This window comes from Heteronotia binoei, chromosome 11 (genome assembly GCF_032191835.1).
Source record: "Heteronotia binoei isolate CCM8104 ecotype False Entrance Well chromosome 11, APGP_CSIRO_Hbin_v1, whole genome shotgun sequence".
Taxonomy (NCBI): domain Eukaryota; kingdom Metazoa; phylum Chordata; class Lepidosauria; order Squamata; family Gekkonidae; genus Heteronotia; species Heteronotia binoei.
This window is the reverse complement of record NC_083233.1, coordinates 27,655,814-27,681,962: the sequence shown is the minus strand read 5'-3', so window position 1 is coordinate 27,681,962 and position 26,149 is coordinate 27,655,814. Positions and strand designations below refer to the sequence as shown.

Genomic DNA, 26,149 nt, shown 5'->3' with positions numbered 1-26,149 from the left:
CTGTGGACTTAAAAGTGAAGCATCAGTTTACTTACAAGTTAAAGCTGTGTGCAAAGCATACTGTTTGTTTAGATGGCTAGGGCAATCGTAAATGTGTATACTCAAAGGCAAATCTGACTTCAGTGGATATGGCTTGCTGTTAAAGGTGCCTAAGACTGCAGCTTTAGAATCAGTAGTGTAGTTAGGTAGAGTCCCGCTTCAAATGCAGAGTTTGCCTTTTGGAACCCAATGTTGAATGGTTGAAGTTGGAACACTGGTCTTCCATCCAAAGTCTGGCTGTCATGGCACAACTGCTTAGAATAGATCAGGTTTCATTCAGAAAAGAACTGTCATGTAAAAAGTAGCAGTATTGTGTACTTGGGTTCTATATAGTATAGAAGAAGAGACTAGCTTCAAATCATTATGCATCCCTATCATTTTTTTTGCCTTGATTTTTCTCTGAAGTAATTCTTTGCTGTATGACACAATCATTTTGTAATTGAGGGGGATTTTTAAAGAAAGACACACCTTTGTCATGTGGCACAGAGGGAGTAGAGATATTAGCTATTCTCAAAGTAAGAGGAGTTCTTTAGTGATTAAGTACTTTTGATAACTTGAAATATGCTAAATATGAAATACTTCAGCTCTGAATCCACAGTGCTTTTCAAGGTAAATGTTTCCACTAGCAACAGAATGGGATAGTCACTTAAGCAACAATTGCCTGTTTTATCCCTGAATTAAAACATGGGATGTTTGCATAAATATAGTATTGCATCATATTGTAAAGGGATTCAGTGCATCAGGTACCAGGTAAGTGGGAACAGGGTTACTCATCAGGTGTTAAGCTTCCTTTATCTTGTCAAGCCAAGGGGTTAGCTAGAACACTTGGTGTCATTTTAAGCTGGATCAGCTGTCAAAGTATAAAATATGATTCTGGCAGGAAGGGGTAAAGAGTGAGAGGAGAATGAAAGCTAACTTACTTCCTGCATCGCCTCTCACTGTCAAACCAAGCAATCAGGAAGTTCCTTTGTTGATGATTTTAAGGGCCAAAGTGAATATGATGGCAGAAAGCCATCTGTGTCTTTTAGAAATGCTAATAACAATGGTGAAGGAAGGGACCCAATTTTAGATCAGGGTGCAGTGTGGAGATACAGTTAAAAAAACCCAAAACACACGTATCCCCTGTATAGTTTTCCCCCAGTGATTAACCCACATTGATAGTGCTGCTTGCCCTACTGAGGGTACTATAGAAATACACAAATGGATTGGTAACTGTTTTTGCATGGGGCAAACTGCTGCTCTTAGGGGTTATTAGTATTGGGAGGCCTTAGTTTACCACCCCCCCCCCCAGCCGTGATGCAAATTGCTCCCTCCTCCAGCAGCTCCTGTTTTAATAAAATGTGGGATTATGTCTCCTTTGATCTTAACATGGATGGTTGGGAGTCCTGATTTCAGTCACTCAAAATGGATTTAGAATATCATTTCGGTTTAGAATTTTTTTTCATTGTTTAGGCTACAATGCAACAGAAACAGTTTATTTGCTCAAAGCCTGTTTCTTTGTCAAAACAGTTTCAGAAATATTTTACATTATAGCTTATTTAATATATTCTCTGTTTGCTGATTGTTTTGTGTTCTTTTTCCTGTATGTCCAACTCTTACCTCTTTGTTTATGCAAACCTCTCTTGATTGCTAATAGTGATATGTAGGATGGTAAAGTATGCTACTGAAAGGTGGTCAAGAGGCAAATGTTGTGGGAGTATTAAATGCAAGGTGTATAACAAGACTGGTGGTTATTTCATCATTGAGAAAAGAATTGTAAAAAGCCTTTTAATTGTATGAGGAAAGCACTTTGGTTTTTTAAGTGCTGAGTAACATGCTTTTTCTTTTCTTGATTTGAATAGAACCTTCAGATAAAAACCTTGGCAGATGATGTGGTAAGATTCTCATGTGCTAGGTTTGTATTTATCTCTAGTGCATGCTGCTTGTATTGTCTGTAAAGAAACTGGGCAGTGAAACATGAAGGGTATGAAATGCTCTACTGGCTGATTCTTTGCTTTCAAACCTTAGTAATGCTGATTCCGCCCCCTCCCGCCCTCATTTAAAAGACCTCTTTCTGTCATGTCTCACTCTTCTTCAATATAGCCAACATAGTCATAGTCAGAAAGTTAGGACATTTTTTTTAACAACCCAAATCTGATACTGTTGCAGACACTTGGGTAGAACTCTAGAGAGAGTTACTTTTTTGAAGTAATATGAGATATGGCCCTAACTGGTGAGGAACTTGAGGGTTGTGGTAGCCTTTTTGGCAAGTGTACTACGGAAGACGTCCAAAGTAAAAAAGAATACTAGCCCCCTCTGTGCTTTGGTAGTGTGTTACTTCTGGATTGCTAAACTGGAGTGCAATAGAAGAAAGGGAGGCAAGACTGCGGAATGATTTCTGTGCTGCATTTTGGCCATGAGCTTTCTGGTTCCTGTCAAGATGTATCACTGAAATTTGTATGCCACAAACTGGCCTCCTGTACTTTAAAGTTATGGGAAGTAAATTTTGTCTCTAAGCTCAGCTTTTAAGGTTACAGCCCATTTTTGGTATTCAGTTTAATTAATGGCTGTTATTTTTTTTTAAAGATATTTAATATTAAGATGTTGGACATACTTCCAATGCTACACTCTCAGTGTGTGGGCTGTAGTGGTGGAGTAATTCTTGTGGAACTCCAGTATAACTTCCTGTAGTAGATTGTCCTGATGTCGCACCAGATGCTAGGCATCTCTTGCCCTTTTGTAGATCATCTTGTAGCCCTTTATTTTCAGCAGAAGTAGGAGTAGACTGCTCTTTTCTACTAATATGCAAGCATGCATGCATTACTGAAAGATACAGAAATGACTAAATCATGATATTTGCATTACTGACCTTAATATTGACTTCAACTAATGCCTGTTAAACTTGCAAAAAGGCTGTTTAGATGTAGTATAAATGCTAACGTGTGTATGGAAATGAGAACTAATGAAGAGACTGTACTTAATTATAGGTTTGAATTTTTAAGTGACCCAAGCCTCTGCTGAAAAACTTCATCTAATCCATGCTCTGCCATTTTGGAAATAGCTAGTTGATGTTTAGTTGAACAGTCTGTAGCCTAGAGGAGAATCAGATGGCACTTCTAATTTATTATGCATAGTCAGAGCTGTGTGTGTATTTTAAGTTTGTATTCAAATATGGAGTTTTGTAGTGAGCGCAAACTGAGCATCCATGTGTAATCCCTGTTTTTTTTAAAATAAGATATTTCTGAAAGAATGCAGACAATAACCAGTGAAATCTGTAATGTTGTGTTCTTTCTAATGACTAGTGCTGCAATAAAATTTATTCAGAGCAAGCACACTTTCCATAATTTATACAAGCTTGCAGAACTCTGCTTGGCTTAATATAGAAATTATCTTAGTGCAGAATTTGAGAGTACATACTCAGAGTACATACAGATCTAGTCACAGGTAATATTTGTTAATTGTGCATCTAAATAAAGGCATAATTATGTAGATTATATTTATGTGTTGAAAGTTTGAAATTTTAATTGGAAATACCATGCCTGGGCAATATGAAGAACTTGTAGTACAGTCTCAGAATTGTAGCGGAATGGCTTACTTACCTTTGTGGCATGATTAATGTGTTAATCGCATGTGGTGTAGTGAATATTGTGTGCTCTCTTACATGTTAACTTTTAAAATATTCTTGTCTTCTTCCCCTTCAGCGTGATAGAATAACCAGTTTTAGGAAATCAGGTGTCAAAAAGGAGAAACTTCTCATTCAGCATCCCATTGACACACCAGCTTCTATCAATGAATTGCCATTGGTTCAGCCATTGTTTGATGAGCGTTGCATGAATTTATCGGAGAAGGAAGTTATGGACCTATTTGAAAAGATGATGGTAAGTTTTTTTGGGGAGAAAGGTCTAAACGGTTTAATTGAGTTTTTTGCATTATTAATTTGCTTATTATTGCTTAGTTAAAGGAAGTTTATCACTCTCTAGAGCAGGGGTGGCCAAACTGTGGCTCTTCCACACATATTGTGTGGCTCTTGAAGTCCCCAGCACCCCATCGGCTGATTTGGAGAAGGCATTTCTCTCTTTAAATCACTTCTCTAAGCCAAGCTAGCCAGCAGCTTGGATAATCCATTTAAAGTTGCTTTCTTTCCACCTTTCCCTCTCTCTCCCTATCTATTTGCCTGCTTGCCTGCCTTGCAGCTCTCAATCATCTGACATTCATGCCGTGAAGCTTTCAAACATCTGATGTTTATTCAATGTGGCTCTTACGTTTTACAAGTTTGGCCACCCGTGCTCTAGAGCAACTGCAGATGCTGATTAGCAAATGGGGAGCATAGATCTGGGATACATGATAGCTCTTGAGTGTGGTCGGATGGAGGATTAGAAAGCACATAAATAAGCTAAAGGCTTTAAACCTAGTGTTATAAAAGCAATAACAAAAACAATAATCAGTCGTAAAATCAAGAGTCCAAAATACAGAACAAAGTAATTTTGTGGCATGAAAACTCCATAAGGTCTCCAGAATGGAATTGTTTTCACAAGTTTCTAAAGGTGAAAAGGGAGGTAGGTAACAGCTGCCTGAAGCAGAGAATACTACAGTCTAGAGCAGAGGTCCTCAGCTTTTTTGAGGCTGCAGGCACCTTTTGAATTTTGAGAGGGGATGGGCCCCTAAATAGGTGCCACAAGAGGCAGAGCCAAACCCAAATGGCTGTCACACTTTGCAAAATAATTGCAGAAGAGGAATAAAGAGAAGTGAAAGAAAGCCCCCCCCCCCATGAAAACAGAGAATAAAAAGAAACATTGAAAAGCAAATGGAACTACAAAGCTGGATACTTACTAGTCCTCCAGATCCTCCAGTGGTAGCTGCTGCTATTGCATCTATGAAAAAACTTTCATTTGAATAAGGACAGCGAATAACAAGCCTTGCTTTATAAAGGCTCCACTCACTTTCTGAAAAGCCCATAGGCACCATGTTGACGAACCCTAATCTTGGAGGTCATGCCTGAAAAAGCCTGTCCTGTATACTATTTTTTATTTTTTTTTGTTTTTAAATTTAATTTATAACCCACCCTCCCCACTGAAGGCAGGTTCAGGGCGGCTCACAGGTTGGGGTCAAACAGTGACCGAACAAGACAAAGCAGCGATAAAACATAAAAACAATTATTAAAACATGAATATCAATAGGTGCTAGTACAACAGTTCATGCAAACAATTAAGATTTCGATGGTTGCAATATAACTGGATGGTCGGTATTAGGTGTTCCAAAGGGACATAGCGTGGTAAGAAATCCAGAGTGATGATTAAGTTCCTGTTTTATGAGCCTAATCTGTTGCTGTAGAAGTTACCATTATAGGAAAGCATGGTGGAAGAGTGCCGTTTTACATGCCCTGCGGAACTGTGGAAACTCTCGCAGGGCCTTAACCTCCTCCAACAACTCATTCCACCATCTAGGGGCAGCAACGGAAAAGGCCCTGGCTCTAGTTTATTGTGGCTCTGTAGCACAGAGTGGTAAAGCAGCAGTACTCCAGTACTGTGGTCTGAACTCTCTGCTCACGATCTGAGTTCAATTTTGGTGGAAGCTGGATTCAGGTAGCCGGCCCAAGGTTGACTTAGCCTTCCATCCTTCCGAGGTCGATAAAATGAGTACCCAGCTTGCTGGGGGGAAAGTGTAGATGACTGGGGAAGGCAATGGCAACCACCCCGTAAAAAGTCTGCCGTGAAAATGTTGTGAAAGCAACGTCACCCCAGAGTCGCAAACGACTGGTGCTTGCACAGGGAACCTTTCCTTTTCCTAGTTGTCTGAAACCTAACTTCCCTGATGCTGGTTTTGAGACCCGGACCGAAGTGCTCGCTGGGGCTTATATGGGGAAAAGTGGCCCCTAAGGTATGCAGGACCCTGGCCATATAGGGCTAGAGACAGAGTTAATCATGAGCGGGTTCTTATATAGGGAGGCAGCCCACGAATTATCCTGGTCTTAAGGGAGTTAAGGTTTTAAAAGTAAAACCCAGCAGTTTGTCCGAATTAGATCTGGAAAGAAATTTGTATCCATTAATATAGACCTAACACTGGAGTGATTGTCAGGTAGAACCCTTGTAGCTGCATTTTTGGCCTGTTGGGGTTTTTGAGTATTTCCTCAAAGATCTATGTAGAATGCATTGCAGTAATCTAACTTGGATGTTACTAAATGATGTGGCCAAATCTCAGTTGTTTCCAAGAATAGCAAAAGTGCCTCAGCTGTTTAAAAGAGTACTTCTGTATACTTCCCTAGCTTACCTTTCAAGCAGTGGTGCTGAATTTTGAAGTGCTCTCAGCATGCTGGCTAGGTCTTTCAGGAAAGTGTAGCCCAGTCTAGAGAACTGTCACAGACAGAGAACGCCTCCACATTTCCAGTGACCAGGAACAAGTGGAGAGTTTTATAGCAATAATAGGTCTTGGAGTAAAAACGTGTACTTGTTTTATGACCATGATATATCATAGAAAAGCCATTTTCATCTGTGTGCATTTAGTAACTGTCACAAACCTGAAAACTGGAATAACCATTAAAATATCTACTTGTATGGTTGTAAACTCATTTCCTAGTGTGCATTTTAAAAAATGCAAGTTTCAGATGGATCTTTCATAGTTCCAGTTATAGAAAAAAAATCTAGAGGGCTTGAATGCTCCTCCCTAATGTATCATTTGTAGACTTCTAATATAACTTGCTATAACTTAGCATAGCATGCATTAAAAAGATGCAACCACTCAGGCAAACAATGGAAACACCAGGTGACTTAGTTTTTGTGAGATCTAAATATAAAATTGGCTTGTATTTGCAATAGTGTAGTCTCATTAACTAATCTTCCTGGAAAGAGTATCACTTATTTTTATGCAGAGAATGCCAAGATGGAATGTGTATTTTCATTTGGCTCTTGAATAAGAAACTATATTAATTTACTCTTCCTTGTTAATTTCCCTGGGTGTGATGTAGTGGAGATGCCAGGCTTGTGTCTACAAATAATTACTTACACAGTTAAAGTATTTGATACTACAATAGCTGACCTCTTTCTTTTACTGAAGTACGCACACTGTTTTTATTTTGTTTTTTTAAAGTGTATCTGTACTTCCCTATTCCCCATTGTGGTTCTTTTTGCTTTCATACTACAATGGAGTGCATGTGGGAAAAAAATGCAGATTCCTTTCTGCACCCTTCCAATTCCCAAGGAATTGAAAATACAGAATGAGAATTTTTAAAATAAATTAATGATCTCATCAGATACTCTGTAATAGGCCATTTGGGGCACCTTGTTCAGATGCTACCTATATAATGTAAACAAGCTTTGTTACACGAAAAACTGAGGTAACAGGCATGACTGGGATCCACAGTCCGTTCCACCTGGCACAGCAGCCCGAGTGGCCAGCAGCATTGAGTAGGTGGTGACCAAGACTGGGATTTGCAGCCTTTTCCACCTAGGGTGGTGGTGGTGAGTAGAGTGGTGCGTGGTGGCTATGTCCACTACTTACCCTACGCCCTTAAACCACTCCATTACTGCCCAGGTGCTACTGCTAGCCAATGGAATCAGTCCAGTGGTGGCAGGCAGTTAACAATGTCTAGCAAGTAGCATTAGAGTGTGCTGTGGGTCACAGGCATGGCTGCCAACTTTTCAGTGCCACTGCCCAATTGCCATCCTTCTGAGTGGACTTGCTGACCAGCAGCATCAGCACCTAACTGGTGCCAGTAGAATGAACTATGGGTACTGGGCCTGGCCATTGACCGCTTGGCGCAGCTATCTTCTTCCTTTCTGCCTAAAATCTTTGGTAGTCAGCGTCTTCGACTATGTGGAAACCGCTGGTGAAGAAAGCTTAGTTAATTTTACACTGTTAGTCTAGTAAGTGAGGACTGGAACTTAATTAGTGACACCACGGAACTCTTGAACTTCTGAAAAATAATTTTAGGCTGCATATTTACGAAGAGAAGCAATTGGATTTCTTTAAACCTGATGCTTTTTGACCCTGTAAATAGGGAAAATGCTGCTCTTGGTCTGTTAACCTACGTGTATTTTCCATGCTTTTGGAATGCTAATAAGCTGCCCTATATTGAGAGTATAATAATGAAGCTGCCCTACATTGAGAGACCTGTTAAGGTTAGTATTGTCTATTCTGAGTGGCAGCAGTTCTCCAGGGTCTTTGGTAGAAGTTGTACTGAACTAATTTCAGATGTTGTGCCACTGAGCTGTGGCCTTACTGAATGTATGTGGTGCACATGAAGATAATATAGTTTATGTGCTACCTTGGTTACTTAGCCATGAGTTAGGGGATAGTTGGGAAATGGCTTAGTTGAATAAAAACATTTGTGCATTAAAGGTATTCCTATAAATTGGTGGCTTAGCCTAATGAAGCAAAAATAACTTTTCTGGAGTAAACCAGTTATCCTCTTTTTCCTTAAATGTTGAAGAATCCTTCTCATTCATAGCCATGAAATTAACTAAAACTATGAAGCAATAATTCAATCATGGCTGTGTTGTGACTATTTATTTACAGGAAGACATGAACCTGAATGAAGAACGGAAAGCTCCTTTACGAAATAAGGACTTGACTACAAAACGTGAGATGGTTGTCCAGTATATTTCTGCAACTGCCAAATCTGTAAGTAGGAGAACTCCCCCTCCCTTAAGATGGGTCAGCTAATATGCTTAGCATCATCTTCAGTTTTCAACTCGAATCTTCAGGCTTCTGCTTCAATTTGCCCTTCCTTGAGTGCTTACAAAGCTTCCTTCATAAAATCCTTTAAAATGCCTTCAAAGATGGCTAAAAACCTTAATTAGAATGTATTACATATATCACAACTGCTTGGTAATCTGAAACATGATGCTGTCTTTACTGTAAACCAATAAGTATCTTAAATCCTCTGCTCCAGAATAATCATCAGAGCTTTTCAGTACCTCTTGCACAGTTAACAGCACGAACATGAAGAGACTGATGGCACTCTTAAACAAGGCATAAAATATCCGAATTCTGTGTATTATTAGTTATTCTATCTGATATCCTAGGCTCAGTATAATTGAAAATAAAGGCTAGGGTCACAGAACAATCTTGTCTCTTAGAAGCCACATTATGGCTTCATGGATAATTTCATCCTCATTCTGCCTGACAGGGTGTTCCGAAAATTTAGGATTACTTCAAAAATCCTTTGTTGCAGTAAGTAGTTGCTGTTTAGTCAGAAGCTGTGTTGCCCGCACACAAGCCCTTTCACAGGTTGAAAAGGCCCTTTGAATCCTGGCCAATGAGTCTGAGCTGCAGAGGTAATAGCAAGTGACAAATACCTGAAGATCTAGACTTCAGCAGCTTAAGCAAGTGATGTGGCTGTCTGAATTGCTGGCATTGAGTTCTGCTTCCAGACTCAAAAAGTAACAAGAGGCTTTACAGATGCTTGGGCAGTACCCTGATTACATAATCATGGTAGAATAAGATGAAATAAGTCAGCAATCCTAGGCAGTTATTTAAATATCCCTTGCGCACCCAGGCATCCTGATTCTTCCGCCTTTTAGATACCTTTGTTTAAAAGTGAGTGATATAACTGCTGCTACATAATGTTTATAAGATAGATTTCAGCTTTAACATGTTTGCTTTTTTAAAAGAAATCAGTAGATTTTTGTACATTACCCCTTTTACAGTGAAAAATGTAAACTGTTTTTAATTATTTCAATGCAACAACTTCTAGTGATGGCAGTTTACCTTCAATACCTTTGCACTTTTGGCTTTGCACTTTTGGCTGTTACAGCAGCCGTGTTCAAACTCCTGCTGAATGTTAACATAAGCCATATGTTGTATCACTCCCAGAAAAGTTGCTGTATGTTTTCTAACTTGTCTTAGTATCCAAGGGCAGAAATATGTTCCAAGTGATAAGTGAAATTCACCACTAACTCAATTTTAGTAGAATTACAAGATGCACAGTGTTTTACTTTGAAATTCCAATGAATCTTTCCCCAGTTCTTGTACCCAAGTTATTGTTCATAGCAAAGTGCTTTGGGAAACACAAGCTTGCATATTGAGAACTATTTTTCAAAGTACCTAACGGCAGAAAAATAATTGTCCTACATAATAAAATCTGAGTGCAAAATGCAGATAACAGTACATGAATAATCATGTGTTATATTAAGACCAAATAGTAAATGAGATTATGTTAGTGGTTGCCCAGTTTGTTTATAAATGTGGAGTGGAGGAGAGATTACATAGAATAACCCCTAAATGCATACAGTAATTCAGAACATGCAATCAGTGCACATTGTCATATTTAAAATGCATATGACTCCTTGTATGTGCAATAAACATGTTTCACCTATTGATCATTTAATTGTTACATGAGCAAATCTATAGAGTGCTGACTGTGCTTTATTAAATACACAGATTTCTTGCATGTCTTTTAAAAAAAAGTTGAAGCATTATATCCTGTTCACGGCAATGCAGTGCAGATCTTCATTAAAACAAAGTCTAGGATTATAGACTGATTTAATATTTTGCTGGGTCTAGAAGTATTGTTGATTACAGTAATGTAAAGCTTTCCTCTAATTGTTTTTAGAAAACAATTGTTTTGGGGAAAAGTAAACTTAAACAACTTTTAATTAAAATGATGAGGTGTGCTTTGTAGTCCATAAGACAGCAGTGTTGGAAAGGAAGTTCATTATTTTAAACTGATTTTAAAAGCATGGCTATAGCTGTATTAATAACTATCACTAATATACTTCCTTGCTTTATTCCATGCAGTACAATAGAGCTTTGCCATTCACAGAGCTTCTGTTCATGGGATCACCATGAATGGCTAAATCCGTGAATATTGGAAGGCAGGGGACTGCTGCCTCCCAGAAGCAAAACAACCAAATTTCATGAAAAAAAATTTATTGGAATTATTGTCAAGTAGGCATGGGGGAAGTAAAAACAAGCTGGAGACTTCACCATGTGATCAGACTGTGAATGTGTAAAACCACAACAATTGGTGAATGGCGAGGGTCTGATGTAGTCATGCGTGTTTTGACATAATAGTAAATAACAAGTAGGAATCTGCAAGAAATCTGCCGGGCAGCTATTCCATTCATCATACTTTGCTTCTTCCCTTTTCCCACTGTTTCTCTCATTCTCTTTCTCCCTTCTACCCTTTTCTTACCTTATATCTCTCATCCATGCATGTTGCTTTCTCTCTTTCTGTTCCTTCATCGTTTTCATTTTTCTGCCTCCCCACCTCATCACTCTTTCTCTCTCTCTCTGCCCCCATCCACTCTCCCAGCCTCCTGCCTTTTTCCTCCCCCACCCTGCACAGCAGCAGCAGCAGTGGTGCTCTCAGCTGTCCAATACTCCCCCCTCCCAGCAACAGTGGCAGCTCTCCAGGAATCACATTGGGTCTCCCAGCTACAGTGATCAGTTTACCTTAGGACTCCCAGCTCCAGGTTGGGAAATCCCTGGTGATTTGGGGGTGGAGCTTTGGGACAGTGAAGCTTGGGGAGGGAAGCAACCTCAGCAGAGTATAATGTCTTAGACTCAGCTCTCCAAAGCAGCCATTTTATCCAGTGGAACTGATCTCTGTTACCTGGATAGCGGTTATAGTTCCAGGTAGTCTCCAGCCTGCACTTGTAGGCTGGCAATGGTAGTTCTTGTGGAGGAAATGGCTGGATTAGAGGCTGTAGCTGCTTTTTTTTTAAGCTACAGGCATTCCTTTTATCATTTCCAGCTTTTTAAAGCTGCCCAGTGCATTTTTTTTTCAATTTCACATTTTTCTGCAAACCTAGAGCCTAACAGTCTTGCCTGTTCACAGCTCCAGTCACTGGATTTAAGTATCCAAAGATATCCTGTCTTCACTATTAGAATATAAGATATCAACCCTGACCTGGATATCCCAGGCTAGCCCAGTTTCTTCAGATCTCAGAAGTTAAGCAGGGTCGGCCCTGGTTAATATTTGAATGGGAGATCACCAAGGAATACCGGGGTTGTGATGTGGAGGCAGGCAGTAGCAAACTTCTTCTGAATGACTGTTGCCTAGAAAACCCTATGGGGTTGCTATGAGTTAGCTGTGACTTGATGGCACTTTGCATCACCAAATAATATACAAGCAGCAGTTATGGTGCAACAAATTGATTGAGTTGGGGGATGTACTGGTTTGAATTTGCTGGTCTTGGACATGTCATGATCTACTAACATAGTTTTATCATAGAGAGTCATTACTATAAAACAGGATGATTCATGTACTTCAAAGGCAGTCTAGGATATAGCTATGATAAATACACTTGGGTAAATTAATCAAATGTTGTATCATTCACATGGTATATTGTTGACCACTCAAACAAAAGCCTCTGATTCGTGTTCTGTTTTGTATTGGTAGATTTGACCTGATGTAACTATAAATCCACTAATTTTAATGCAAGAGTTACACTGAGACTTCAATGTTTTCTTTTCCTTTGGCTGTGAATGTCTGTTTCTCGTTACTTGAGAGGCTGCATGTAAATAAAAAACTAACCTGCTGAACTAACCAAGGAACACTCCTTGATCTTAGATGAGAAAAAAAGAAAGCTGGAAGGAATCTGCACCAACAGCAGAAATGTATCAGATAACACATGGAGACTAATTACAACTGTTTCTTGAACTACAGTGGCAGCATAGGTTTTTTTACACTATGAAGTTTTCAAAGTTTGTCGGTGTTGTTGATTGCTACTGTAAACCTGAGAAAAACAAGAGGATGAAATTCTCCATGACTAACAGGCCAATAAGCATCTATTGGCTCTTTTGCCACAGCTTTGTCTGTGAAATGTTGTACTAACGAGTGGTTGTTTTGATGCCTAATTCCAAAACTTCTGGTGCTGCTTTATTTGCCTGATGGTAGCAGGGAAACCCTGTGGAAGTCCCAGAATTTTTTGAAAAAAATAATATGGAGTGATTTTTCTCTTTATGGCACTCGTTTAACAGCATTCATTTGCATGTATGATGTTCTCTTTCTTTGAAAGTCTGCATTATTTGTAGGTACATGAATAATCCAATGTCATCTTTACATTTTCCTGTTCTACACTGTAATAGCTCCATTTTGCATATTTCAGAATTGCCCGCATGTATTGGCTCTGTTGCCAAAGCTTTGCGTAGGAAATAGTGTATTAATAGTTGGGTTGCTCTTTTTGGTGCCAATTTGCAAGTTGTCCTGCTTATGTGATTTCTCTCCCTTAAAAAGAGAAATTGCATTAGCAGGGCTTTGTGAGGATTAGGCATCAGCATGGACACACTGGCTTGTATGTTAATTCCCTGCCTGGTTTTGGTGACAGGGCTGCTTCATATGAGAGATTTTAAATTCTGAGGTAGGCTAGATATCTAAGCCCTATTTCTTTATCTTAAGTCTTCAAGATTGGAATAGCTGTCTTCTACACAGAACTGTCTTCCTTTGCAAGAGCTCAATCTAAATATTAACTTGATTTTGTTTAGTAGGCAGAAGATCTAGAATTAAAGCTCCCAGTTCTGGTGCAGTGTTATATTTCTATGCTGGAGCATCAGTGGCATTACATTATCCAGTAAACTGTTGGATGATGAGAAGAGCATGAAGAATCTGGGCCATTTTTTTGTCTTACCTGTTGCCATTGCCTCAAATGCATATTAGCAATATCCATCATACTGATTAGGATTATAACTGGCCAGGCACTTTTACCCTGTGTGCTGCTAAAGCTGGCACCAACAGATGATCTTCCATTACAGGCATGGCCTGAACAGGTTTGGGCTGCCCATTTCTGGTTCTAAACTGGTTCTTTACCCATTTCCTATTCTCATTTTTTTTTTTTTTGGCTGGTGACTTGGATTTAAGATGCTTATTATTTTTGCTCTCTCTGAGTTTTTTGATGCCAGTGCAAAGGAGAGCAATAAGATAACACCCCTCCCCCCATTTGCCTTTCAGTCTTGTAATTGGTTAGAAAACAGATTCCCAGTTTGGGAAGATGTGGGAGTATGAGGGCATGAAAGAAGTAAAACTGGAACATGTTCTTCATGGACACATTTAACATAGCATTCAGGTTTATTTCGTTTCGTCTAAATTTTAAGGCAGAACTTTTGAGCAGCCATTTAACACCACATTATTCTTGAATTTAGTGAAAACACTTCTGCCATCAGGCTTTTGCTGCAGTAGGGAATTTCGACCCAATTATCAAAATACAAAGTACATAATTTTGGCTGCAGCTGTTAAAAGTGCCTGCTCAATAAACTATTTTTGTTTTGTTGATGTATTTGTATAGCACTACCCTGTAAGACTTCCGTCTTCATGTTAAAATATTATGGATGTAGACAATATAGTTCCAAATCTCTGTTTCTACAACTTACTGAGATGATTGCATTTATGAACATTTTATATGTCTTGTATTAAAGATTCTTAATAGTTACTAACTACTAAGCACTTTGCTAGTCGTGTGGAATGCTTCAGCTTACTAATTCTTGCTTTTTTTTTTTTTACTCTCACTACTCTCCATTGATCACTGCATGCAGATTATTGGAAGTAAAGTTCAGGTGAGTATAACGTAGACTGTTACAACTTGTAGATGCATGTTATAACAATAGGGGAAAATCTGTAGGTTGCTTGTGATCGCAATGCCTCTTGCATGTCTCTCTTTAATCTGACAAAATTGGCTATTTTACTGTAATTCTGACATGAGAATTTAGGATAATGGAGTAGCTCTAAAAAAACCGCGTGTGGAAGAAAAATGGCCACTAGTACTGTTCTGCAAGTACTCATCAGTTTTTGAAAATATTTGTGCATCAACTTCTGTAGTAATTCTCATTCTGCTGCTTGTGCAAGTGGAAAAATATGTTTAGATGTGTCATTTTTCTCCAATCACGGTTGCCATAGCCTTTGTATGAATAGTTTTTTAAAAAAAAATACAAATGGTTATTGCTGGATCTCAACTCAGTAAAATGAAGGAAAAACTCAAGTTTTTTATTCCAAACTTGAAAAGAAAATCATTTAATTGAATTTGGATGATGTTTTTGGCAAAAATGCTGGTTTGAGTAGTGATGTAGATTGGTTTTACCTATGTCTATAATACTGTTTACTGTTCTGCTCCTGTTTTGTAATGTCTGTTTTTATGGTATTATTTGAACTCTGCTGTTTTACTGTTGTAAGCCACCCTGAGCCTGCTTGCAGGATAGGGCGGGATATAAATCCAAAAATTAAAATTAAATTAAAAGATAATGTTCTTGCTATTAAGCATTAGTAAATTGTTGGTCTGTCATAGGTATGTTGTTGTGGTGGAGTGTATGTCATATCGTGTATTTATCCAAAGTTCATTAATTTTTAGGCTGGACGTAGTAGGCATCTGGCTTTTTCTCTTTCTCACATGACCCAAAGTCTCTTTCCTATTCCAGTGCCTCCCTTCCATCCCATGACAGTGAAACTTTATCTCAGGACAAACTTCCTGACAGTGTATGAGGCACTGTCTGTATGGAGCACTCTGCCTCGTTTTGTTGATGCTGGTTTAAAAAATAGTTTGTTGATAGAGATGCTAAAAACTTTGTGTTCTGGTTGCCAGAAATAAACTTGATGTGGTGACCATATTGCACGACCTTTGAGAGATTTCAAGGGATGCAGTAGGTTCAGACTGTAAGCGTAATTGGACAGTGTTTTTGTTTGTTTTTGTGGGTATGGTGATTTGCATGTCCTGAGTTGCTTCAGACTACAAGATTTGTGGAATTGCAGTCCTGTGAATCCTGGAAGAAATATGCAGTTTTAGATACCCTGTGTGGTTGTCAAAACTAGAAATTTCCTCCTTGGTATGCCAGAATAAAAGTGAATTCTAAAAGTTTTTCAAATGCTAGTACTTTTAACCCAGATTTTAATTCCCCTGTAGTGGGTTGCTTCTCTTACAGGTTACAAGTTAAATCTTCCATGGTATGGAGTAATTAGCTTCTACATTGAGGTAGTAAAATGTATTGCAAATGGTTGTACCGCGGGGTGGGGAGGTGGGAAATGGGAATTAACTGTTGTGACTGAGAGAGATTTCAGTGAAATACACTTCATTTGCGATACACTTCAAGCCTCAGTTTATCAGAGTGGAATGCTTACTCAGTAGACAAATGGAGCTCAACTTTCCTTTAGAAACAAAGCCTGCCCTCCACTCCCCAGATAATCTGCTGTATCACTTAATTGGTAGCAGGCTGATTGTTTCCTGTATGCATATTTCTGCATATTTTTTGGAATGGCAAGATGACTGTTTAGTACAGCAGGAAACAGAATACTTCATTTGAGGGCTTCAACATATCACCGAGTAGAGCACCAATGACTTCATGCCAACTGTGTTCATAGAGTATAACCTTTTATATCATTCAAAACAGCCAGCAACAATGAAATTCACTACTTTCCCTGATCCAGATGAAAAGAAAGAGTGGAATTGGGTACCATTTACTTTACTGTTGCCATGGCACAGTCAATCTCCAGACAGGACCTCCTAGCAACTTAGTATGTTAAAAAACATGGCTGACAAAATAAAACCTTGTGAAAGCCACTAGTACAGATGCCACAGGCTCAAACAATTGTCCCTTAGCAATGAAAGATGAGCCTGATAAGACTGGGTTGTGGTACCCCAATTTCTGTCTTGGCTGAATGAATGAGAAGGATCCCATGGTGATGATATCAAAGGTCTCTGTGAGGTACAGTTGATTACTGCTTCTATTTGATCAACCCAGCAAATGTGACTATTGTGCTCTGAGGAAGAGTGCCTGTTCTGAGGCCGCTGGGTGACCTTCATGGGTAAGTGTGAGTTTGAACCTGGGTTTCTCAGGCCCTAGTCCAAAATTTCAACCCACAGACCACACTGGCTCTGTTGTACAGTAGATAGAGGGCATCCTAACATAATAGCATGCTAATTGCAACAATGAATAAAGACAAGAGAGCACCTCAAAATTAACTTGAGTGGTGGAAAAAAGCTTATATTGCACAATGGATAATTATTGCTGAAGAAGGGTTTTTAAAAAATATTCCACGTGAGTGTTGTTGCATTTCTGTGGAGAGGTAAGAAAAAGGCTTCTAAATATGAGGAAACATTTTTCAATGTATAGAAAAATCCTTGCGTCTAAGAAAACATTTAGGGCACTTACTTGTACATTCACTGGTGCTCCAGAAACTCCAGAGAATTGGAGATTAAACTGCCCCCAAACCTGTGTTGTGCCCCATGCAATGCATACATAGATGTTTTTGTTTTTTATCATGCTTGCTTATGTGTTAGTCTCTATGCAGCTATACTTTCCCTTGATATTTTCTCCCCAGTTCTTTCTGAGGCACAGCACTAAGCTTTGGTTCAGGTTAATATAAAGGTGTTAAGGTGGCATGTTGAAATTAATGATATGGAATGTCCATTCAAAGGAACTGAAGTAAAAAGAATGCTGCTTAGGGTGAAAATACCCCATAAAAGCAAGGAAAAGAGCTGGAATTGTAAATGGTGGTTAAATAACATCATTCTTAAATATCAGAATTCTGAGCTGTGTGGCAGCCTTAACTTAGTTTCTGAGTTTTTGTGAAGCATGAATGGATTTGTAAGTGCCTTAATGCTTCTCTTTATATTGAAGGGTTTTTTTAAAAAAAGCATAGGATTTCTATTTGATTTTGTAAGAGTTGGATATGTTTTATTAGTGTCTTATATTAACAGTTGTTAAACTTCCAGTATTTTTAACTATAGAAATTTTAAAACATAAGAATGCTTGCAGTTGGCTTCTTGTACTCCTGTGGTTCCTGTAATACCATTTTCTGCTATTCTGTCTGTGACCAATTTAGAGAGACACCATAGAATTTGCATATACAAAACATGATTGTGTTAGTGAATCCCACTCATAAACCAAGTGATAGAACTCTTGCAGAGAAGCTATTACTTGTATGTAATTTAATCTCTGTTGGAATTCAGTAAAAATTTTTGGATTAGTATGTTCTTTGAAACATCAAAATTAGTACTGAAATTATTACCTGAACAAGTTTAACAGTTGAGAACTAGTCAATGGTTATATGCAAGCTTTATACCAGGGGTGGGAAACCTTTTTTCTGCCAAGGGCCATATGGATATTTATAACATCATTTGTGGGCCATAAAAATTATCAACTTAAAAAACAGTGCTCTGCTGAGGAAGAATGATTCAGGCCTGCAAAATTAATGCAAATAACTTGTTTTTCTATTTGAAGTCATGTGGGGAGAGCCTAATCTGGCCCACACACACACACGCACACCCAGCCCGCCGCCCTAGGCAAAAAAGCCCAGCAGGAACTCAGTAGCATATTAGATCACATCCCCTAATATTAGCATATTAGGTCACACACTCATTAGCATATTAGGCCACACCATCTGGGATAATGACGTGCAAATTGAACTGTGACAGTAACTTTTCCAGGCCCTGCAGCAATTCTGGCCGGCCAGCCAGGCCCTAGGGCGGCTGCCACACAGTACATCTGGGCCCTGTGATCCCTGCCTGGCCCTGGGAAGGCTGCTGCACAGCACGGCTGGGCCCCATGATCCTCGCTGACCAGCCAGGCCCCAGGGAAGCTGCCACATGGCTCGATTCGGCCCAGTAATCCCGGAGGGCCACACCAAGTGACATCGAGGGCTGTATATGGCCCTCGGGATGGAGGTTCCCCGCCCCTGCTTTGTACCATTAAATGATTTGTCCTTTTGGTGGCTTGTGCAAGAATGATGGTGGTAGATATTGTTGTCAGTCCTATTCCTAGTTCTTCAATAAACAATCCATTTGGTTTCAAAATGGTTGTGTTTAAGACATCAGGTAATGTATAGACTCAACTGGGGGTTTGAGTCAAATCTGCCCCTGCCAGATGAATTGTAGACTTTATAGTATGCAAAAAGCGTGTGCAAGCAAGAGCATTCCCACACCCCACTTTCCACAGTCCAGTATGTTGTCAAAGTCTCTTTCCAGGTGTGAGCATCTTTGATAACAGGGAGTCATAACATTCCCCCTGGTCAGTGCTTCTCATTTAACTATCCAAAGCAGTTACCGCAAGCTGGCAGGCCATTCTTCTCCCTTTCAGTTCCCATACAAAATGAAACCATAACATTTTCAGTAATATAAGCAGAGCATTAACCCATGATAGCAAGGGATCTTGACAAGGGTACAAGCAGGGGATTTAGGAGAACCTCAGGGGGGCAGAGTAAAGCCCTCCCAACTCATTTGCTTGGCCAACAGCTTGCTGACCAGCCCCACTCACTTGCCTGGCTCACTCAACTGCAGCTCTGGCTGGTGTTTGTACACAGGGGCTGCTGTCCCCTTTTTTCCACTTCCTGCAATGCCTCTGCCTGCCCATGCAGAGGCAGGGGTACGTGGCCACACTTGCTCATGTTTGCCTGTCCCCTCCTCATCCACCAACCTGCAGCACCAGGATGTTACTGTGTAAAGATACCAGGCCTGATCCAACCAAATTTAAGCTACGTATATTAATAGATTTTATATTTTTAACACTGCTAGAATTGTCTTCATATTTTACCAAGCTACATAGACCTAAACATTGATATATGCTTGCAACTTGGAGTGATTGGTAGTTTAAAATAAAATAGTAAAATGTGTTGGCAGTTTTCTCTGTGTATAAATAGTCTTAGGTAGAGGGGTCGAGACTCACTGGGGCAATGGAAATATGTTATAAAAACATGTTTTAGTAGTGACATTTGGGGGGGGGGACCTGCTGGTAGATGGCCAACATCGCTTGAAGGATGAAAAAAAGGTAATCTGACTCATGTTTCTGAGTTATAGCTGTGAAGCCTTATTATTTTGAATGAAGCAAAGTACTTTATGTAGCTGCAAACTCTAGCCAAGATCCAAAGATATGGTGATTCTAGCAACCAAAAAAAATTGTTTCCTCAAACTAAGCAGCTGGGTCTGTAGTTATTTGAACCCTGTTCTCCATACAGGTAGTAAAATCTGCATTTGGTCTTGTATCAACAGTTTATCTGTGGGTAAGATATAATTACCCAACCCTCCCATAGTTTACTCAGACAGTAGCTTAATAGAAATTGAACATTTGCTACTCAGCCCCATTCTGCATATGTAGCATACTGTCATGGAATTAGCATTCTCTTTCAATTAAATTTCAGGTTGTCCAGATCTTTTGTTTCTGTCCTTCCCAGCCATTTCGTACATTTTTAAAAGCATATCTTATGCAGAGTGAGGAGGTGGTCTGGTGTTAGTGGCCTGGGGGGATGCTTGGCTTGTGTATGAGAGGGGAGTAGGTTCTTCACTCACCTCTTCTTCACCAGACAGATTTAATATCCTGTCTTCTACCCTGCAGAGGCTTTGGGAGGGAAGTGGGTTGAGACTCACACTGTTCCTCCTCATCCTTCTCCTTCCTTCCCTTATTCATTCTGCAGCCACTGGCCTGGAGAGAGGAGCTATCTCACTATTGTCCTTTGACTCTAGGCTGCAGGAATTTAAGTAGCTCCTCGTAACCCCTGCAAGCCTCAAATCCTGTTTCCATGGGACTGACTGGACTTGGGCTTTCTGCCTTTCTTCTCTGGCTGGGTGGAAACCTGTGGTACCTCCTGGTGTCTTGTGGCTCATACTGGAAGCTGAGCCACTGTTGGGCTATGTGGGTACAGTATCACCAGTCTCCAGGTATTGCTTTATTATTTAAAAACGAATCCGTTAGAATTATATTAAAAATGATTTTAACATCATGAAATGGTTGCCCTGGGAGATGGAGCCACACATAGAACGTGTTAAGTGCAGGCGAGTAGAGGGGACTTTTTTAAAAAAGAAAGAGTGGGAGAGAAAATAGCACCAACACTGGTGGCAAGAGTCACCAAAGCAATATTATTTTTATCTGCACAGCCAGTTGGAAGCTGTGTTAGAGCTTCACCTGGCCCCATCCACTTTCTGAAAATACCTGACAGGAGCCCAGGTTAGGTACTGGCGTCCACAGGCACCATGCTGGGGACCCTGTCCTGGACACTCTTATTTTCTCCTCTTCAGCTTACTTGAGTCCCCTTTTGGGGGAGGGTTCAGGAGGCACATTTGTAAATTTAACTATATACTTGTTAGTTTGTGTTCAGCATGGTGTACACGATCTATAATGCATCTTGCACAGCAGCCCGAGAGGGAAGCGTGATTACCATTATGGGCTGCTTACTGTTCTCATAGTTTGGCCTTGGAGCAGGCTGTTGGAGATCAGGCATATCATTTATTAACAAAATGGTTAAATCATTTCTACTGTTTAAATTTTAAGTTGAATAAAATATCTTATTTCTTTTTGTTTGTTGTATTGGATTTTATAACTAGGATCTAAAATTAAAATATTTTTTTTATTTTATATCCTAGTTATAAAGTCTAAGAGCCCCACGGCACAGAATGGTAAGCTGCAGTATTGTAGTCCAAGCTCTGCTCATGACCTGAGTTCGATCCTGGCAGAAGCTGGGTTCAGGTAGCCGGCTCAAGGTTGCTCAGCCTTCAATCCTTCCGAGGTCGGTAAATGAGTACCCAGCTTGCTGGGAGTAAAGTATAGATGACTGGGGAAGGCAAGGGCAAACCACCCCGCAAAATTTTGCTGTGAAAACATTGTGAAGCGACGTCACCTCAGAGTCAGAAACAGCTGGTGCTTGCATAGTTATAAAGCCTAACAGTTTTAAATACCAGTGACTTTTTTGGTGCCATTCCATTCCAAATCTATTATCAAACCTCTGTCAGTTACGAAAGACTTACAAAAAATGCTTAACACTTCTTACAACAACAACAACAATAACACTAATAATAATTTCAGCTTTATTAATCACCCTGCCCTAGCCAGTTGTGAGAGGTTTGGGGGGTTGCTATTTTATTTTTCATTTTAACTGAAGATATTTTTTCCTGTTATTGGAAGCTGCCTTGAACCATGATGAAAGGTGGGATAAAATGTCTGAATAGATAACATCACGGATACTAATATTGATTCACTAGAGACCTATGTAATATTATCAATAGTGCTTGTATAAAGTGGGCAGGAGGGGGGAAGGAGGGAGGATTGGTTGTTTCCTAGTGTTTTAATTTAACTCAATCCTTGCTTTTTGTTTCCTCTTTCGTATCAACATTGCTCAAGTCTACTAGTCTTTTAGTTCTCAGTTCCCAAAATCAAAGGAAATTTTCCAGGACTGAGAAAACTGGATGCTTTCATCTACCATCTCACAAACATTTTCCATTAATTTAGTTACTATCACTATTTGTCAGATTTTAAACAGTCAAGTTTTGACACTTAAATGCTTTTTATTTTTCCAGCTTTTTGCAATCAACATCTTGGCGGCAATGAAGTGTAATATCATAGATAGGTGTTCAGGTGATATCATAGATAGGTGACATCAGGTGGCACAGCAGTCTGATGTTAGCCCAATAAATATTTCTTTTGAAGCTACTGGAAGTTGAATACCAAACAGAACAATTATTAAATTGTTAAAAATATTCTAATTAAATCACTCAAATTTACAAAACCGTGATTACAGAAACATAAAGCATACAAGTGTAACCAGGAGTCAACAGAATGGATCTCTGTCCTGCCAAAGATCACTTGAAAACAAAGAGGATGTAATTTAATCTATAAAGCATCAGCAGCATGATCTAAGGCGGGAATACTAATGTCCTGCTTCAAGAAGAAGCCTTTATATGAGTTGGTATCGGAAGCAGAAACTGTGTACATTGGAAAGGCTTATTTGGGATAAAATGCTTAGAATGCACCAAAAATTTGGAGGCTTCAGAGGCCAGTGGCAGCATCTTGAACTGGGCTCAAGAATTTATTACTGGTTGGCACAACAGTTTCTGCACTGTCTTAATCAGACAATCAATTTGGTAGCAGCATTTTGTACCCATTGTACCTTCTGAACCATCTTTGTGGGCCACCACCACATAGAGTGGCCTGTAGTAATCTAGAGGTGACCTGGAACAAATTTGACTCTGGCTAGTGACTTGGTCCATGGGGTCACAAAGAGTCAGACTCAACTGTGTGACTGAACAGCAACGGTTTTCCGCTCTTCTAGAAGAGGCAGCCTATGAATTGGCCAAGGAACCATAGGTCACAATCAACACCTTGAGATCCATGCTGGATCCTGCATCACCATGAAGTTGAAAATGTAATCATTCAAGGAGCATAATGCCATCCAAGACATGCCACTCCACAAAGTCCCCCCCCCGCCCCCGGTCATTCTGTTTTGTCTGGGCTGAGTATGAATTCATCTGTTACAGAGCTAGTACTTTGCCTTAGCTAGGGAAGATGGAAACAAGAACAAGTTGTCATGCTTCTTACTAACACCATATTCTGTAACTCCTGTGACTTCACTTAACATCTCTATTTAAGTGGGAGATAATATTGATTCTCATGGAACTTCATTCACTAGGGCATTTCTCAAAGGACGGAGACATCTTCTCAGGTCACCTTCTGGAATCTATCATGAAGGAAGGGGGAGGGGAACAGAACCAACTTAGTAGTGTCTTCAGGGCTGAAACATGCAGTGTTCAGTGGTTTTAGACTGCTCAGAGATCTAGGAAACTTAAAATAGTAGTGGGGGAGAAAGTTCTTGGTGGTGAAGACTTTCAAGTGTGCCTTTAGGAAGAGTGATCAAAGGAACTTGAACATATGTTTTGACAGCATTGTACCCTCCCCCCTGATGTTTTCTGAAGCAGTTCACTTTTTGTTGTTAGCTCCTTGCACGTTTTTGAAATTGCTGTGACCTCTGTGGTAGGGCAGCTAGCTTTGAGTCCAGTAGCACCTTAAAGACCAACAAGATTTTTGGGGGTATAAGGTTTTGAGAGTCAAAGCTCTCTTTGTTAGGGAACTTCGATTCTCAGAAATGTATACCCCCAAAATCTTACTGGTCTAAAGTGCTACTGGAATGAAATCTAGCTGTTCTACCACAGACCAATACAGCTACCCTCTGAAACTTTCTGTGTGGTATAGTGTCCCAGAAGCGCAGTAAATATCTCTTTCCTGCAAAGTGTGAGCTGTTTTACATAATAACTATTCCGTCACTTTTAAAAATATTGGCAAGTGTTTGATGGTTATACAAACACACACAGTGCCATACTGTAGATGTAGACTGAGGCATGTTTTAATAACTTGTATTGCAGGTTTTGCATTTGAATAGCAAATAGTCTTCTGCAGACTTGAGTTTCAGATGTGATGCTTTAATCGCTAGTTACTTTAACCAGTCTTCTAAGGTTAAGAACTGAAATATTGGTATGTAACACATTAAAAATGAGATTTTTTTACTCTGGTATAAATATTCTCTTTATTATTCGAAATGAGTTACCAATATATGCATTTCTGTTCAGTTCATTAGAGATAAGCAACTAAATAATAAAATGGGGGATATGAAAGGTGATTCAACTGTCATGTCATGCATGAATATTATGTTAAAAGAAACAGGACCAAGCTTTAGCACTTCAAATTAGCATGTCTACAGCAAAGGAAGATGAGCAGTGTAATGCTGATAGGTTGCTGCAAGCAGAAAGAAAATTGGGAGACAGTAATCTTGTTAAGAATTATCCACTATGAACTAGAGCTAGGCATTGGAATATGCAGGTGAAAGCTTTGAAAATGAATTTTGAAAGCCATCATTCAAGAATCAGTTTTTTAAAAAATGAAATGAGAGATATGCTTGAATTACTACTGCACATTTACAAATAGAGAATCTACAGGTATAACAGTTATTGGAAAAAGATGGTAGCTTGTCTGGGGTAGGGTGTTGAATAATGCTTTCCGGTGCTTCTTTACACAGTTGCACATGTATGTATTACTTGAGAAAGTGTTTTCAGACACTGCTTTATGCCACCTTCCCAATTAATTTACATATTTCACAAGGCTGTTTTTAAATGCCTTGTGGGAGAAAAAAAAATCTAGCTCTGAAATGAAATCCTCTCTTAGCTTTTGGCAATTCTTGATAATGCCGCTAGAAGGATTTAGATTCTGAATACTATAGTGATAAGTACCAAACAAACTCCAGAAATCACTGGATATAGAACACATTTTATTCAAATATATGCCACATATTTTTGTCTGTTTCCAAGGTCATGAGATGCAATGCAGAGTAAAGTGCTGATACCTTGAAAACTTCCTCTGTACCTGACACTACCTGTTGCCCTCTTGTCTAACAGTTTTAGTATATAAATCATTAGGCTATAGTATAGAATTTTCTTTTTTTTAGTACTCAGGTCCGTACATTAATTGTATGGCATAGCGACCACATTTTTACTGTACCAGGGCATCATATGTCAAATGTTTAAAATGGACATGTACAGTGGAGGGGCAAATGGTGCACCTGCTACTCCCAGCACTTGTTTTCTGGGGTTGCTGTTGGGACCTGACAGATTGTGCACCTGCTAAGGCCCACAGTCTGGCCATGGTGATACTGGCTTGATCTCCCATTTCTATTTATTTATTTATTACATTTGACTTATATCCCGCCCTCTCCGCAAGCGGACTCAGGGCGGCTCACAGTATCATATCTACACAGTTAAACCAATAAAATATATAAAACCATAATTTACATTTTCCAGTTTAAAAACATATTACAATTTTTAAAACCATTATATAGTGCTGAATCCATACATTATAAGCGGCATTAAAATTCCAAGCAGTGATCACTGGCATTCATCAAGCATCGAAGGCCTGCTTGAACAACTCGGTCTTACAGGCCCTGCGGAACGCAGACAGATCCCGCAGGGCCCGTATGGCTTCTGGAAGGGCATTCCAAAGCTCTGGTGCTGCCACCGAAAAAGCCCTAGATCTTGTCACGCATAACCTGGCTTCTTTTGGTCCGGGGGCAGAGAGTAGGTTTTTTGCCCCTGAACGCAGTGCTCTCTGGGGGATATATGGAGAAAGGCGGTCCTGTAGATATGCAGGTCCCTGACCATAAAGGGCTTTAAAGGTCAATACCAACACCTTGAAGCGAATTCGGAACACAACAGGTAGCCAGTGCAGCTCTTTCAGCATTGGCTGAATGTGCTCCCATTGTGGCAGCCTCATTAGCAGCCGTGCTGCAGCATTCTGCACTAGCTGTAGTCTCCGGGTTTGCGTCAAGGGTAGCCCCATGTAGAGAGCATTACAGTGATCTATTCTTGAGGTGACCGTAGCATGGATTACCATCGCTAAATCGTTGTGCTCCAGAAAAGGAGCCAGCTGCCGCACCCGCCGAAGATGAAAAAAGGCAGATCTA

General features: G+C 39.7%; 1 protein-coding gene across 1 annotated transcript in view; it reads left to right on the top strand.

Moving 5' to 3' along the window:
- Positions 1-26,149, top strand: part of DIAPH2 (diaphanous related formin 2) — a 446,439-nt gene that overhangs the window by 19,761 nt on the left and 400,529 nt on the right. The window contains exons 2-5 of the mRNA XM_060249401.1: positions 1,881-1,913; positions 3,720-3,896; positions 8,530-8,634; positions 14,488-14,508. Of these exons, the coding sequence (XP_060105384.1) occupies positions 1,881-1,913; positions 3,720-3,896; positions 8,530-8,634; positions 14,488-14,508 (336 nt within the window). The remainder of the gene's footprint in view (positions 1-1,880; positions 1,914-3,719; positions 3,897-8,529; positions 8,635-14,487; positions 14,509-26,149) is intronic.